This window comes from Vidua macroura, chromosome 1 (genome assembly GCF_024509145.1).
Source record: "Vidua macroura isolate BioBank_ID:100142 chromosome 1, ASM2450914v1, whole genome shotgun sequence".
Classification (NCBI taxonomy): Eukaryota; Metazoa; Chordata; class Aves; order Passeriformes; family Viduidae; genus Vidua; species Vidua macroura.
The window spans coordinates 5,433,429-5,450,440 of NC_071571.1; the positions used below are offsets into that span (position 1 = coordinate 5,433,429).

General features: G+C 39.6%; 1 protein-coding gene across 1 annotated transcript in view; it reads left to right on the forward strand.

Moving 5' to 3' along the window:
- Window positions 1-17,012, forward strand: part of LOC128805975 (sodium channel protein type 5 subunit alpha-like) — a 207,134-nt gene that overhangs the window by 32,072 nt on the left and 158,050 nt on the right. The window contains exons 2-5 of the mRNA XM_053975044.1: window positions 5,457-5,775; window positions 7,474-7,592; window positions 12,836-12,925; window positions 16,446-16,574. Coding sequence (XP_053831019.1) covers window positions 5,509-5,775; window positions 7,474-7,592; window positions 12,836-12,925; window positions 16,446-16,574 — 605 coding nt within the window. The 5' untranslated portion in view covers window positions 5,457-5,508. The remainder of the gene's footprint in view (window positions 1-5,456; window positions 5,776-7,473; window positions 7,593-12,835; window positions 12,926-16,445; window positions 16,575-17,012) is intronic.

Here is a 17,012-nt window from a genome sequence, read left to right on the forward strand (position 1 = left end):
TTATCATAAGAGAAGACTTAGTGCCAGCATTTAATTCTTGGCAAAAAAATTTATGATCCCCAAATACCCTTTCAATATCAGGATGAAATATTCTGAATTCATTTCCTTTAGCACATGTTGGCTTTCTGAGGACTCTATTTTTTCAGTAAGTCATTGGCAATGTCAGAATGCCATGATTCTGATGAGTGAGCAGCCAGCAAAACCCATTAAACTGGATTTAAAAGAAGATTCTGCGTAGGCAGAGCTGGTCGTGACAAAAGTCCTGTGGGTCGGAGACTCTGAAGTTTTGTTTTGGACATCTTGTGCTGTTTTGGTTTGCTATTTCCCAACAATCTGAATGCAATGAGTTCTCTTACATATTTATTTCTGCCCCTGGTCAGCATCCATGGTGAGCAAGAGGTCTTGTTTTGGGAAATGTGTTATGCAATGTCATATCAACCTGCAGGCTGGCCTTGTGACACGGGCAGCAAGAGGAACTCTGCCTCACATCTCCTCCTGTGTCGGCTTGGACAGGTTTCAAAATTGGGCTTTGCCTAGGAGAGCTCCAAGAGCGAAGCATTTCAGCCATTTCTATCAGATTTTTGTGGAATACCATGGTTTTCCCCTGCAGACCAGCCATGGGAGCCTGCCTGGTCCCCACCAAGCACTGGATTCTCCAGCAGCCCTTTTTGCACCTCCACCTTGGAGCTCACCCAGCAAGATGTTTCTGGATGAACAAGCATTTGCAGATTACCTTCACAGGGTGCAAAAAGCTCAGAGTTTTCCAGTTCCCTGCAAGCTTGGTTACCTTCTAGGCCATTAGTTTAATACCTCAATTACACACTATCTGGTGTTCATGCTCTGGTGTGAAGGTGCTCTTTTTAAAGGAAACATTTCTAGCCAAATATTCTGGGTCCTGAGAGATCAGTTCCCCAGGTGTGACTTCCTTGGGCAGAGCTGTGCTGATTTATGGCAGCTGGAGACGTGGCTGATTATATGTGTTAAGAACATGTGCTGCAAAAACAAGCATTGTTTGTGGTCTTGAAAAAATTATGCCTGTTGGAGAAAAAAGAAACAAACCAAATATCAGCTTAAGCAGAAGTAATGAGTGCGCTGTGTAAATTTTTGAGGACTGTCTTAATGTGAGCACACAGACCCTCAAAGTGTGTTCTAACAGCAACTGAAATTTTTCAGTTAAAAGAGAATTTCCCATGACACCTCCTCACTGTAGAATGTGAACTGTATAAGAATAAGTGGATTAAGTATCAAAAGGTTTATTTATTTGTTTATTTGTTTGTTGTCAAAACAAACAAAAATTATGAAGTGTGTCTCAGTTACCTAGACTCCTTTAGCTTCTTCATATTTTTACAAAAAGTCTTTATTTGATCTGAGTTAAAAATAGTACTCCATGAAGCCATTACTTCATGGCTGGAATAAAATTTCCATGGGATCCCATATCAACTTGTACTCTTTTTAAATCTTATTAGGTGTTTGTGTTCATGTGTAAATTTATGCATATGAATTTATTAATCTAGACCAGTGACATTAAATTAGATGTGTCATTGCTCTGTTCTTTATTTCCCTAGCCTACAATTCTCATGTTTTGCTGTGCTCTGCAGGTCAAAGAAAAATGCCAACGAGATTACACGGAAAAAGAGTGTGTGGGGGGAAAAGATGACTGTGCTCCATGTAGTCTCAGACATTGAAAAAAAACCCCATCCACATGACTGTTCTTGTTACCACAGCAGTTAGGAACACAAAATCTTTATTTAATCACAAACATTTCTTCAACAAAAGGAGAATTTAGGGCTCTGGGATTAGTATTTTGTAAGAGTTTGGACAAGCAGAACTGCAGTGCAAACATCCCTCTCCCCAGCCCGTGGTCTGCAGTCGCTTCCTGAGTGGCATCGCAGAAATCAGCAGATGAGGACAGTCTGGCTCAAGATAAGCATGTCTGATGCCTTTAGCCTGTGACACTTTCACAGCCTTGATCTTCCAGTTTGGTTCCTTTATTACCATTGCCAAGGGCCTGAAATATAAGCTCATGAGTCCCTGATACAACAGAGGGCCTTGCAGGGCATGCAGGTGATGTTCTGAGAACCTGAAAGCCATTTTGGAGTGCCTGAAGCCCATGACAGTAAGGTTAAAACTGCAATGGAAAACAGTATTTATCTTTCTGAATAAATACAAGTGCTAGCAATGCCTAATTTGTTTGCTCTCACTTCTTGCCACACCAAAGAAAGAATTCTTCTTGGGGCTTTATTTTCATATGCACATTTTGTTTACACAACCATTTTATCAGCAACAAGCGATGCTAACTGACCAAGCAAGAGGGAAATTTTCATTCTGTGCGTGGTGATATCACAGAACCAATGTGTTTGAAGCCTTGTACTTCAAAAATATGCCTGTGAGGAATGGAAAAATCCAGGCTCATATTGTAAACACGTGAGTCACAACAGCTATTATCTCTTAAGAAATGGCATTCCAGCTCTTTGATTCAGTCATTGATGATTTCCCTTTTTAACTTGTGGTGCTTTCTTACCCTTTCAAGAAACATGTGGGCTAACCCTGGCTATTTGTAGAAATGTTTGCAATTCACAGATTAAAAGAAATTAGACATAGAAAGGACCCATGAAATTATCTTGTCCATTTCCTGAAAGCATATGAAATTGAAAAAGAATTGTGCTAAATATATATATATATTAAAATGTGGAAGTTTAGCTTATATACAATATGAAGACAAAACATGTCACAAATTTTCAATTGTAAAGATGCTGAAATGTACTTTTTTTAGAAACAAAAATTAAATAGACGACTAGCAAAAACTCTAATGAAGTTTGTGTAGGATTTTCCAGCTCTTTCTAGGCAGCTACCTTTCTGGAAATTGTAGATAAAACTGAAAAGATCTGGCTTTGACCAGTTTGAATTTGATTCAATTTTCTAATGAGAGAGAGCTTTAAGCAAAAATAATTGCCTTTAGAAAAAAATAGTTAAAACTTCTAATGCCAATTAGGTTTTTTGGGCTATTTTATCTCCCTCACCATCCCCTATCTGTTTGTTTCTCTTTTGAGGAAAAAAATTGAGTAATTCTGTTGCCAGAATGACTTCTCTTGGAAGTCTTTAAGGAAGTCTGAGACTGTGTGGACAAAGCACACATTTAGGTTTCTTTAGACTGGGAAGAGTCTTAACACAGGACAAGCATAAGTAGCTTTCCTTGCTTGCACCCAGGTTCCTGAGTCAGGGGCAGCAACTTGTGTTTCAAATCATTTATGGACCTTTTGCCTCTGCTCTGTGACTTCATTCGAAGTTTCTTTGTTCTCATATTATTAGAAAAAGCAAACAGTCATTCCCCATTCACTGCCTTGACAGAGCTCATGATCATCTGGACCTCAACCTAACAATGTTCTCATCTCCAGTTTAGAGACCTCCTCTCTGCCCTTCCAGCAGTCCTGATCAGCCACTGGCTTTTGTTGTCCCCCTTCAGCACTGAGGCAGTTTTTATTCTGGAGCAACAAAAATGGAAAGGACAAAAAAAAATCTCAGAGAATTCTCTGACCACCTGTATTGATGTCATTTGTAGTGAAAGTGAAATTCTATTTGCTGAGTCACAAAGCGTTGGGCGTAGGAAACTTGACTTGTGGGAAAGCTTCTAATTTCCTGTTTTTCAGGAGGAAGGGGATAAAAAAAATGACATGGAGGGGAGAGGGGAAAGGTAAAAGGAGAATAAATCTAACAAAAGAAGAATGCCCCAAACTCCAGGAAGGATAATTCATGTTAGCCCTGCTTGTTCAAACCAGCTGTAATTCAGAGCATAATGTACAAGCTTCAGTAAATCATTCCTGTGTGATAGACTGTGATCAATGACAATTTAATGAATTCATTTTAAAATGAAGTCAGAATAGGAGAGACAGTAGTTATTTGAAAGCTTCCTTTACTCAGAGAAATTGAGTCAATAAATATGCTATTTGTCATGCAGAGTCCAGTTAGAGTCTTGTTTGCTAACAAAAATGCTGTCATCACAGAGCCTAATAGACGCAAACTATCTGGAACTATCCATTGTAAATAGACAAATTCCACCTGAAAGCAGAAAACAAACGTTGTGGCTGAACAAAGAGAGGGATCCTGCACGCATTGCTGAATGAAATAGGGTAGCCCACCTCAAAATCTACTATTTTGTTTGTCACCAGAGTGTATTCTGATTGCATATGAATGGCCTGGTGGTGGCAAAAATACAAGGTCTGTGTTTCTTCTGTGAAATGAGTTTTAATTGTTGCGGAGTGAGGGCTTCTCTCGCTGGAAAAACATGCCTCTAAAGTGACTTTAAATTGCAAAATGCGGCTTCAGTGGATGGATTTGTGCAGGCTGCTAGAACAGGGATAAGCTTCATCCTTTTTCAAACTGTAGTTTTACGTTAATTTTCACAGTTATCCGTGTTGTTTAGTGCAGATACAAGAAGGCTTTTTGTTCGGCTGTGCTTTTCACGCTTGGTTTTATTCATGTAAATTGAAGAGATGGGACAATTCTTACTTGTTTTTATTCAAGCAGAGACTGGAAGTGTTAACATTGAAGTACCATCAGGACAAGATGTTCAGACTTTACAGGTTTGGCTTAGAATCATAGAGTAAAAGAATGTCTTGAGCTGGAAAGCACAAGGATCATCGAGTCCAACTCCTGGATATTCAAATTGGTCTTGGATGAAAGGAGCCTGGTTTTCAGATATGACAAACTGGCAGCAGTGGCTGTTCAGCATCTTGGAAGCTTTGTGTGCTTTCATGGAGGTCCCAGAGCTTTTCCAGGCACATTTGAGCTTCTATCATCCTTCAGGTTTCAGGGTGTGGAGGAAAAGAAAATGCTCAAAAGTGCTGAGGAGATATCTTGAAGATGGTATTTCCTATCCCAAAGGAAAATTAAAATTATATTACAGAAGCCTAAGACAGAGATTATGAAGATTTTTTTAATGGGATTTAAAAATCTAAACTTGACCCTTCACTCTTTAAATTTGGAATAGAACAGCTGGGGCATTTTTAGATTTTGCATCATGCGGCCAGACATCGGCTGATTTCAATCTGCCTTGCAGTCATCTTAGGAACATTGTTCATCCACTCCCAGAGCTGCATTTTCAAAAATTAGTTAGGAATCTGAATCTCTGTGGCTTTCAATGAAATTTAAGCTTGTGTGAATCTAAGTTACTTCTTAGTTTGGACTTAGGATCCCAAATGACTGTAGAATTGAAGAATATTCCACAGTCTATCTATAAAGTCTGTTTAGATTTGATCATGTGTGATTTCTTATTGAAATTACGATTTCAGTCATTTTTGTTTTCCTTGATGTTCTATTAACCACACAAAAACAGATGAAGAGCTTCCTGATAAGATATAACAAGATACTTGGGGGTTGAGTTTGGTGAGGTTTTTTTATTCTGCTGGCTTTGTTCTTTTCCTCACACTGCTAACTTTTGATAACTTCTTTTACTTCAGCTGTTTCCACTACTAGGAGTAAAGACCAGTAAAGACAAAGCAGGATGAAAAGATGGCTGACTTCTTGTTACCACCGGGTACTAACAGCTTCCACCGGTTCACGCCCGAGTCCTTGGCTGCCATCGAGAAGCGAATCGCAGAGAAGCTCGCCAGGAATGCCAAGCAGGAATACAGAGAGCAGCTGGGCGAGGAAGAGAAACCTCAGCCTCAGTTTGACTTGCAAGCTTGCAAGAAGCTGCCTGATATCTATGGGACTGTTTCTCCAGAGCTCATTGGGGAGCCCTTGGAGGACATCGACCCTTTCTACAATGATCGTAAGGTGAGCACCAACCTGCTCCTCTGCCTTTGCTAAAGCATGACCTCTTCTATGAGTGCTCTGCTTGTTATCTTTCTACAAAAAGTAAAAATACTTCTTTCCCAGATTAAGGATCAGAATGTTGGCATGAGCAGGGCTCCCAGAAAACATCTAAGCAGGAAGGCAAAGAGGGATAAAAAGCATATTTTTATAAATTGCGTGTTTTCAGATAACCCTGAGAATGAATATACAATATCTGAAACGAGCAGAGCAGTAGCTGAGTTAATTTAAGCCAGAGGTTTTATCTGCCCTATCTTGCCTTCTGCATGAGCTGTGACTTCACAGGTCTGTTGTTTATCACTTAAGCCCCTTAATGTTAAGGGCTTCTGGGTGACTTGAGCCTTGTGCAAGCACTCTGCACAAGAGCAGGAGGCACCTTCACAACCGTTCCTGGAGAGCAGCAGTTCTGTTCCTGCTGAGGAAGAGCAAAACTCCATTTAAGATGACCAAAATAGAGCAGAAGGGAGGTGTGAGCAGCATGTGCAGTGCTGGCACTTTGCAGAATGGTGAACTTTGTCCCAAAGTGAGCATCACCTGATGAGGGATCACGTGCAGGCTGGACCAAAGCCACAGCGGTGCAAACAGCTTCTGTCAAAAGGCTGTTGACAGCAGAGCTGGGCTGGTTGCTTACTACAGTTCATTCCCCTTTCCAAGCATTTCACAAACCAGAGGACAAAATAAAGCTTGGAAGCCCTTTGTATTTTTAGGCAGCTTCCAGTTTTTTCAGGTACTGCTGTTACTGATTTTGTTCCTATGCTATTTCCTGTAAACAATGCATTAATATGACCATAATGGTACTTCTATTAAAACAGTGTAGAGGTAGGTGCTAGAGCTACAGAATAAAAGTTAAATAGATAAAGACAAACAGATTACTTACCTGGAAGGGCCAGAATTAAATTACCTTTTAATTTGCCAGCTATCCCTGGGCATAAGCAACAGGATATAGATTTGCAATTTTAGTGCCATGAAGTCTTTAGACTCAAGGTGTGTGAACTGCTTAGATTTTATATATTGCGTGTCTCAATTGTGTCTCTGAGTGAATATTAGTTCCTCAGTGCCTGGTGGGGCATCTTCAGAGCTCTACAATTTGGGTCAGCATCCAATTCACTTTTGTTTTGGGTTTAAGATAGCTCAGAGAATTGTTTTCTCTGGCCATATTAATCTGAACACAATGAGAGTGCTCCAGTGCCAAGGTCAGATCCTAGTGTGGAACTGTGCCTCCTACAACTTTTTACTTGGTGAGACAAAATTGAGAGCAATAAAGTGTTCAAAGTAGAGAAGTTGAATCAACAACATAATGAGATCTGCAACACCTGGGAAGAAGAGCATAACATAATTTCTTCCACCACATTTTCCTCTCCAGGTAATTTTTTATTTTTAAAGGTGATTCTGCTCTCTTCTCAGCCCCATGGTGGAGGTGATGGCACAGGACCCACTAAGGATTGCAGAAAGAAAAAAATACTTGGGATATTACAACAGGACAGTCAGTTCTGTAGGGAAAGCCTTGAACAAAACTTTTCACCAAGAGAGAAGGATTTTGGGGGTCTTGGGAGGGGGGAAAAGTATGGGATGCTGGCAGGAGTTTCCCAGTGGGATGTGGGCTGGAAAAGCTGAGCATAAATGCAAATACTGAATGTTCTCATTTCCTGTTTTGTTTTCCAGACATTTATAGTACTGAACAAAGGGAAGACAATCTTTCGATTTAGTGCCACTCCTGCCTTGTATATACTTAGTCCTTTCCATCCAATCAGAAGAGCAGCAATTAAAATTTTGGTACATTCATATCCTTTCTGTTGATTTTCCTCCTCATGTATTTTATATGGGTTTTAAACACAGATGGATGGAAGTCAGAAACCATTCTATTTCATTAAGCTGTTTTAAATCTTTTGGCTGAATTTGCCTGCACAAGCAGAAATGCACTTGGATTTTCAGTTTGTTTCATTTTATATTGTTATGTGAGCTATAAAAATGACTGTATCTTACTGCTGGCATCAGATAATGTGAATGGCAGTGGAGAGTCTGGGAGTTTAATCAGGATTAAAAGATGGGAAGGGACTGGTCATCTTTACTGAAGGGAAAGTGGGTGTAGTACCTCAGAAAGGAAGGCTACCAGGGGAAATCTGCACTGTGGAGATTCCAAGCACTTCAGCAATCCCTCCCAGAGGTAAAACTCCGTGATACTGTCTGCAGACACGATTTAATTTTGAACTGCTTCAGATCAGAACTTTTTTTTTTTCCTGAAACAGAATATTTCAAAAATTGTCTTGTTGATTCTTTTCTAGTTTGTTTATTTGGATATGTTATCCAACAAAGAAAAAAAACCACAGGCTGTCCTGCTGGACCTTCCAATGGAAGGGCAGTGCCTGATTTCCTGTAGCTCTGGTTCTGAAGTCATGCAAGACACACTGCAGTGGTTGGTTTTGGCTTGGTTTTTTCACACAACCCCAGAAACATTATATTCTGACATAGTCCTATCTCTCTGGAAAGCCAAACTGACCCAAATGTTCAGCTTTGTGTGAACATTACTGAAAACACACCTTTTTTCATTACTTGGCTGCTTTCTCTAGGGTGCACATGGCAGACCAGGCAGTGATAATTCAAAGACTTCCCATGCTGCTCTGGTCATTCTGTGATGTTTTAGTGATGGAAATCCCTCATCTGCAATGCTCATGTCCATCACAGAGAATGAATAAATATTAAGTAGGTAGCATCTTAGAAACATTGGTTAATTATCAAATTTCAGGGAAAACAAATAAGGAAATAAATTAGATTCCCACTCCACACAGAGAGGAGGAAAAAAAAAAAAAGGTGATACTATAGATATTCCATCAAAAGGAAAAACAGGTGGAGCTTCTGATTGTAATAATTCTATGCAAAAATGCATATGTGTTATCAGCCAAGATATTATTATGGTTACTAAGAATACACTATAGAATTCTGCAGAGAGATGAGCTGGTGGATCAGATTATGTGTGCACACAATGCAGCACATGCTGCTGCATACCTAGAGCCCAACCAAGTTTTTTAGGCACAGTTACCTCAGCACAGCCTTGCTGAAGTTAATCAAGGTCAATGCATTTGCCCAGGTATGGCTAAGGGAAGAATCTAAAAACTGGGCTTCTTAGAAAGAAATTGAGAATATTGCCTCCAGCTTTGGAGGCTTGTTCTGTCTTTTCCTCCCTTTTTTCTACATTGTCTGGTGAAGTCAAGAGGTCACAGGAATGTGTAGCACAGGAGCTACATGCCCTTGGTAGCAGCTGAACAGAAGATAAATAAGCAAGAAATCCTGACCACATTACTTCCAAGGATAAAGACCACAGAGGAGAGCATTTAAAATATCTGTTGGGAAACATGGTCAGATAAGGAGTGTAAGATTTTGGGAGTGGCAGGTCTCAATGCAAGCATAAGTTTAGCTCCAGAAAGAGAGAAATTATCACCTTGTGTTGATAATGTCGAGAGATCCCACAGCTCAATCTTTGGCAGGCACAAGCAGGAGGCAACAACTCCAGTCCCAGTGAGGCAACAAAGATCCTGCATTAGGCACTGATTTGTTTTCTGTCAATAAAGACCTTTTGTATCAACCTGAAATACAAAGGCCAAGTGGCTGAGCAGGCAGTCAATATTCCAGGCAGAAAGGAGCCCGAACCCGCAGGTACTCAAGCAGATAATATCACAGACATGGACCTGGGAACCAGATCTATCCTCTTGCGTGACTGTAATCAAGCAATCTTTATTTTCCCCAGGGCAAAAGCCTGAAAGGAGCATTAGCAAATGGTGCCCTGTCACGTAAATATCTGTAGCAGCTTCTTTAGTGGATGCCATATTTCAATTTCCAGCCATTGAGTGCACCATGAAGGCCAACAGTGGAACAGAATAGAGAGGACAGAGTAAAATATAAAGAAGCTGTGGGGGGTCACATTTCTTGGTTAAGTAGCTGTATGTGGAGTTCTTCCTCTGAGATGTCTGGCAGGATAGATGCTATGTGTTCACTGCTCATCTAGCCAAGACTGAGAATTCCAGTCTTTCAAAAGTACACCCTTCCAAGGGGAAAAACTTCCACAGCCTCCTAGTATTGTTTATTACAAATATATAATGTATCTTTAAACCCCTTCTAGGTATTTCTCCTCTTATTCAGAATCTGTGAAGCCTCATGGATGGTCCAGGGCCCACATGGCTGCCCAGAAGGTGGCCCTGCTCCACTCCTGTCCCAGAGCACATGGGGAGTGCAGGATTGTAGCTCCAATGGGATGAACACTTTTTTTATTCTGCATCATTATTAGCTGTTATTAACATTTTTATTAATTATCTCCACCTTTTAATGAGATGAAATCACTGGCAACATTTCTTGTCTTTAAAAGACTCCCCTTAGTTCTTCTTGCCTGCAAGCCAAGGACCATTCTGTGGTGTCCTTAGTTTCTCTGAGCAGTTTGCTAGCCTGTATAGAATCTGTAGCAATTGTAATTTTTAGTTTTTCTAGGTTTTATAGCTACTTTTTCTCACTTTGCCGCTGATCCAGGCTGGAGGTTTGGCAAAAATGACCTTCCTTGGTGCTAGAATTGTGGATTCTGGTGCATCAGAAAAAGAAAAATAATCTTCTTACAGAAGTTCCAATCTTAGTTCATATTTTCTGCTTGCAGCTTTCCTCTCATCTTATTTTGCACACTTTCCATAAGGCAAAATGAGATCTTGTGAAGCACCAATTATACATTCTATTCATTGGGACTAACCTTTGCTTGCACATATTATGTGTAATTTGGCAATGATCACCTGAAGAGCCTCTAGTATTCAGTCTGCTAATTAACAATTATCCATCATAATGAAGTCTAGAATAGAAGTATGCTGCGTTGGACTCGATATCTTTGTGCTAGGAGATAAAATTTATAAATTTTAGAATCGGTTTGTGCAAAGGCTATTCTGTAACCTCAAATTGGAAATAATAGGTTTAATTTATTGCAGAAAGGATCTTGATGAGTAGCTTAGTATATTTAGTTTGTAGGCTTTGGAAAATTTGATTTAATAGCTGTTCTAAGATAGGGAATGGACAATGCTGCTAATACAGCTTATCTCAGTTTTATCTTCTTTGCTTTGTCCTTTCTGAGTAGATCATCATCATGGGCTTTTTCTAATGCAAACAATTGTATTCGATTTCAGGTAGGAATGCTAATTTTCATTCTGTGGGGATTTCTGTTTTCTCTTTCTAATTTAACACAGACCACTAACTTTGGTGCATAACCAGCTGAATTGTTTCATTCTTTTATGTTCTTTGTAGTTTTCAGCTTGGTCATGAAACCCAGATTGAATTTGTAGTGTGTTTGTTGTCCCAGAGCTGACCCTTAACATTTTCAACCTGTGTTCTCTGGTTTGTTCTCTTTCGTGCTTGAATAAGGAGGTGACAACACCTGCCCGTAAGTGAGCATTTGGGAAAGCTGTTAGATTCAGTTTATATCACAAAGAAACAGGCATGTAGAGATCAAACCAGTGATTCTAAATTCCAACATAGGAGTTCATTTGCTTGGAATTGAAGTATGCTATTTGTTTGACATGGTCTGAAGATAGCTCTCTGGTTTCCTGGGCTTCATCCACAGCATTTCACTGGAGTTGAAAATGTAATCCAGTGTTTTCTAGGCCAGCTGGAACTTAATAATTATGTTAACAAGAATGACAAAACTTACAGAAATATATCTGAAGCTGATTTGAGCAAATTTGAACGGGTATCAGACATCCTTCCCAGTCCTTCAGTAGGAGGTGTTGGCCCAGAAGTGGAAGATGTTTGTGAGATGAGCAGTCCCTGTGAGTTCAATTACTGCCTTCTGGGGTGGCCCTGGGGAATCTGCAGGTTGGTTACTGCCAATTTAACCTTGCAGTTGCTTATGTGGCCCATTGGAAAACGTTCCACTCTGTATTCAGCAGAGACTTTGGCTCTGCAAGAGGATAAATTTAAAGCAAACATTTCAGGATGTAGGTTTGGAACTAAATCCTTCAATCACTGTTCTCAGACAAAAAATAACACAAACAGAATCAACTACAGAGGTGAAAAAAAAAACCCAAACCAAACCATACTTTTTTTTTTTTTCTTTTCAAAAAAAGGCAAAATAATTTTTTTGGGTTTTATTTATATTCCCTGGGAAAGGTCCCTGCCTGTTGACTGGATTGCAGACTGTTTGCCTTATCTTCTGTAGTTAGATTTTCCTGGTTGCATGCAGTTATTGATGCAGGAGAATCCCATCATATTTTGTAATTTTTTTACAGAAAGCAGCATGTGCTTTTAGGAGAGCCATCCAGTGAATTATGTTTTCAATTTCAGGAATTTGATTTAGGGTGCTTTTTATGTTTATGGTTTCAGCTTAGCAGCAAAGTGTGTGAACTGTGCACTTGGGAAGTTTGTTTTAGCCTCCAAGCAGGGAATCTGGTCCCTCAGCAGAGACAGAGAGCCCTGCAGACCAAGGCTGGGCCTCTTTTCCCAGCAGGTTTGCAGAACAAATCTTAAAATTAGTACTCTGAAACTCATACTTGCTTTTGGTGAAACTTTATACTGAAAGCAAGACCTCAAGCCCATTAAAAAGATTAGAAAGACCAGATTTGTAACTTTCCCCTACTGCCTGAGAAATGTTTCAGGATAAAAAATGAAGTGGGAATTTGCAGACACAGGTTTTTCTGTGGATACTTAAATGAGACTAATCCCTCTTTTCATACAAAGTTGTGCACCTATGCACATTGTCATCTGACCAACACAGCTGTAAATTTGGGGTATTGTGCTTTCAAAGGACTGCAGAGTCAGTGCATTTGTTTACATCATTATAAAGAATGATTAAAAGATGTAGGAAAAGAGAAAAAAAGGCATGGAAGGTTCTCTCATTTTTCTATGTTCATATAATTATTTATCTCCTTATGCACCTGCAAACAAATGCTTATAGTTCTTGAAGCAACTTGCAAATTGTGATTGAGCTCTCACATCTTGTGTGAAAAGACAAAAATTTATGAAGTCTTGTATCAAATACGTTGTTTTCCTTAATTTGCCTATTTACATTGTTCAGTATGTTTATTATGTGCACTATTTTAACGAATTGTGTGTTCATGGCACAATCAGAGACTCCATCATGGAATAAATATGTTGAGTAAGTATCCTTGCTGCTTTACAGCTGTCCCATCCTCACCTCATCCTTCCCCTTCCTTTTGTTGTGTTCTTATTTGCACCTTGTTTGCTGTTGTCTGATTTCTTTCCAGTAGTACTGACTGTGGTGTCTGCCCTCACAAAATGGTTTTCCAGGTTGTTGTTTCAGCCTGTGAAAACTCCCTTAGTAAGCAAACTAAACATTTTTAGTCCATGAATCTCATGCTTATTGCCAGAGGCACCTTTTATGCTACATCTGGATGAAATCACATATTGAGGACAACCCTGTTTGAAACTTGTCAGCCTTCCACAGTTCTCATGCAAGAGATTTGATGGTTGGACACATCAGAATAGGCTGATGGAGCTTAAGTTGAATTATTTCAGAGAATAGTTCCTGAACTGACTTACCTCTATCCTTGATCTGAAACTTAATGGAACCAAAAATTTCTTTTGGACTGAGCACAGCATGAGAAGTGCTCCCCTGTAATCATTGGCAGGAATACTTTATGAACATCAAATTATCTGGGAACACCTCTATGAGAATTCCTGTCTTTTTAGCTTGACAAGCCTTCAGGAAAAATAGCAAAGGCACTGCTTGAAGTGGGTTATTTTTTTGTTGTTGTGGGTTTTTAAATTAATTTTAAAAGAGGTTAAGGGGCTTCAGTGAAATGAAAACCCATTTCATTTCTTTAAGTTGCTTAAAAATATTCCTTTTAGAAACAGATACCAGATGCACAAGCTAATCAACCTACAGTGCATTAAACAATTATTTTGGCTCATTGAACCAATCAGAACACACTTTTTATTTTTGACTGACATATGATAAATGCCATCTGCTGCTTCATAGCCTGGTGGTTGGTCTACTCAGGGCTGTAAGAAAAGACAGTAAAACGCCCTTATTTAGGTTCCATAAAATCATGCAGGACACATCTTCTAGGCCATAAATTGCTAATTATAGGCAGCACTGATCCAAATATTTCATCCCATCACAATAACATCCTAATCCCAGGATGTTTCATGTATAGTGTGGTACCCTCAAGTATGTCTGTGGCTGTCCTTTCCCCTGATGTTGTCCTTCTCCTATTGAAAACTTTCATAACCATTGCCATGGTGTTTTCTGCTGAGTCATGGACATCCCATCCACGTGATCATCTCATCAAAATTTGGTCAGTTGGTGTACAGCTGGAAATTCGAACATTCTGGAGGAAAAACCCAAAAATTATAATATTGTGTCTTCTGCAAGCAGGAGAATGTGGATGGTTTTATCAATGCATCAAGCAGAACATGCAGAAAACACAGAGCAGAAATGCAGATGGACTCATGCAGCATGGAGTGAATCCTTCCACGTTTCCTCTTCTCCTCTTCCCCTCATATCTCTCAGCTTTTCCTCCTCAAGTGCATGGAATGAAACCAAAGTCAAGTACTTTGGAGGAGCAAAATAACCCAATGAACTGTAATTCAAATTGATTAATATTGGATTTGGAGAAGAGATACATTTAATCCATTTTGTTCTGCTGTTTCAGAGACTCACAGGGGATAGAAGAATAACCTTGTTCAAATATTTGTCCTAGATCTTCCTTTAAAGCATTTTCTTACCATTTTGAAAAAAAAAAATCAACTTCCCCCCACTAAATTTTTTTAAGAACCCTGACTTTTGTTGTTAAAGAAGCTGTTCAGTTGCTGGAGGACTTCGCCCCATCCATTTAGAATTAAATGATGATTATACAATCAATTAAACCCATCTGACATGCAGAATAAATACAAGTGCTTTATCATTTTAATGAGCTTATGTACTGTTAAGTATTTTTTTTTTTTTAGTTCTTTGCATGTGTTTTCTGTGTTTATTACTAAATACACATGCTTAAAGAGACTGTCACATGGGTGACCTATATTCGAAATACCAGAGCAAAGCTAAATAGGAGCTGTGAAAAAGTTGGGTACAAGATAGTGCTCAGGTATATGGTCAAAGAGGAGCTGTGAGACACATTTAATGCCTACTGCTGCACCCAAACTCTCCTGCTAATCCCCATTTTAAGATGAAACACACTGAGATTTTATAACATGTGAGTAGCACTACAGTGTAACTTGATGGCAGGAGGCAGGATATCTGTGTATTTGACCAGTTGCAGTTCAGTGTAATACAGCTAAATATATTATATGCATAATGTTCTTCCTTATATTGCCACCTTCAATTGCTCACACCTTTTTTCTACCAAACAGGAATCTGAACAGTTACATTTTTTTTTTAATGTGTGATGGCACCAATTGATGTTTAGGCACTGAATAGAAAACACAAGCCAGTGTTTCCAGTGACAGCCCTTCACACCATGACTTATGAGATTTGTGTTTTAGTGGACTTGAGGTGTTTGAGGTTTTTTAATAGGCTTTGGTGTGATCTACATCTTCATTAGGAGAAAAGGGGTAGGGAATGCCCATGGTAGACACTAAACATTTATTTCTTTTGTTAAGATATGGCCTAGAATACCCAGTCCATTGGGCTAGGTGTCTCAGGTAGCAACATTAAAAAAGAACTGCTGTATGCCCTGAACTCTGTCTCTGATGGCAGGTAGAGCCCTGGGTGAGTACAGATCTGAGAGTTATAAATCAGAGCCAATTCTGTCCTCCACAGAGATTTTGCTAAATTTTATTACAAATGTCATATTTATTATGAAAGGTAAGATCTATGTTCTAGCCCAGATCGTCACAGCCAACAGCCAAGAGGCTGTTGGTAATAACTTAATTTACCGGGGGATAAAAAACTGACTTGTGTCTCCTTTACTGTCAGGCAGGTTAAAATTACTACATACAGTAGTCAGGTGGGAGTTTTTCAATTCTTTTTCAGTGAGGGAATTTTGCTGTTTAATTCTTAAGGCTGGTGAGATTTGCCAGGGATAGTGAAACACAAGGAAAGTTGCAGGACAATTACCCTTTCTAGCTGATAAAAACAAGTGGTGGCATTTTTTTACTCTCCAAAATGTCTTGGTCAGGAAGAGATGAGAGGTATGAGGGGAACAACACAAAGACAAGGAACGTGGCATACTGTTGCCCAGAGAGGATGTGGGCTTCCCATCCCTGGGAATGCTCAAGACCAGGTTGGATGGGTCTCTGACATTGTGGTCTAGCAAAAGGTTTCCTGCTCATGGCAGGGGGGTTGGAAGAAGATGATTTTTAAGATCCCTTCCCACCCAAACCATTCCATGATTCCCTAACCCACTCTTTGCCCACTGGAGATGGCAGAGGTTCAGAAGCCCCATGGCCCAGCTTAGCAGCGTGGTGTCTGTGCTTGACTTAATGAGTGAGGATTCATCAAGGGACACCCCATGCTGGAAATTATCTTCCTTCTGAGACTGTCCCAAGTATTTTGCTGTTCCTTACCTGTTCCTTGGTCCACACACAAGGCTGTTCATGCACAGCCCAGCGCTGCAGCTGGGACTCACATGAGCAACCCCAGAGTTGTGCCCCTGCAGTTTCAGTTGTCTACTGCTTGCTAATTCTTTTTCTTCCTTGGCCACTCTGTTCCCCAGGTACACTTTCACTGGCATTTACACTTTTGAGTCATTGATAAAAATATTGGCGAGAGGATTTTGCATGACAGAATTCACCTTCCTTCGGGATCCATGGAACTGGCTGGATTTCAGCGTTATTGTTATGGCGTAAGTAGCACTCCTTTATATTTTTCAAGAGATTTATATGCAATAGAACTTTTTAAATGGTTGTCTGGATTTTTTTTTTTCCCACAAATTTTACTAAAAATGAGAAAAGACTGAAGTGTATTAGGAAGGAGGATTTTTATCCTGAGTGGTTTCAGAGGAAGAAGTCAGAGGAATTCTCAGTTCTGTTCTCTGAATTCACTACACAGTTTTGGAGAAATTATTTACTCTCTCTCTGCTCCATAGAGAGAGCTGTTTGTAAAATACCTGTAATAATATCTGCCTATCTAATGTAGTTTTGGGAAGCTTCAGACCCCTGAATAGAAAGTGTTGTAAGTGTGACTGAATACCCACGTATTTAAATCCCTATTTATACTCTATCTATCCATCACATCACCAGAGCTGTTTTCACGTCCCTCTTTTCACAAACCCTTTTCATCT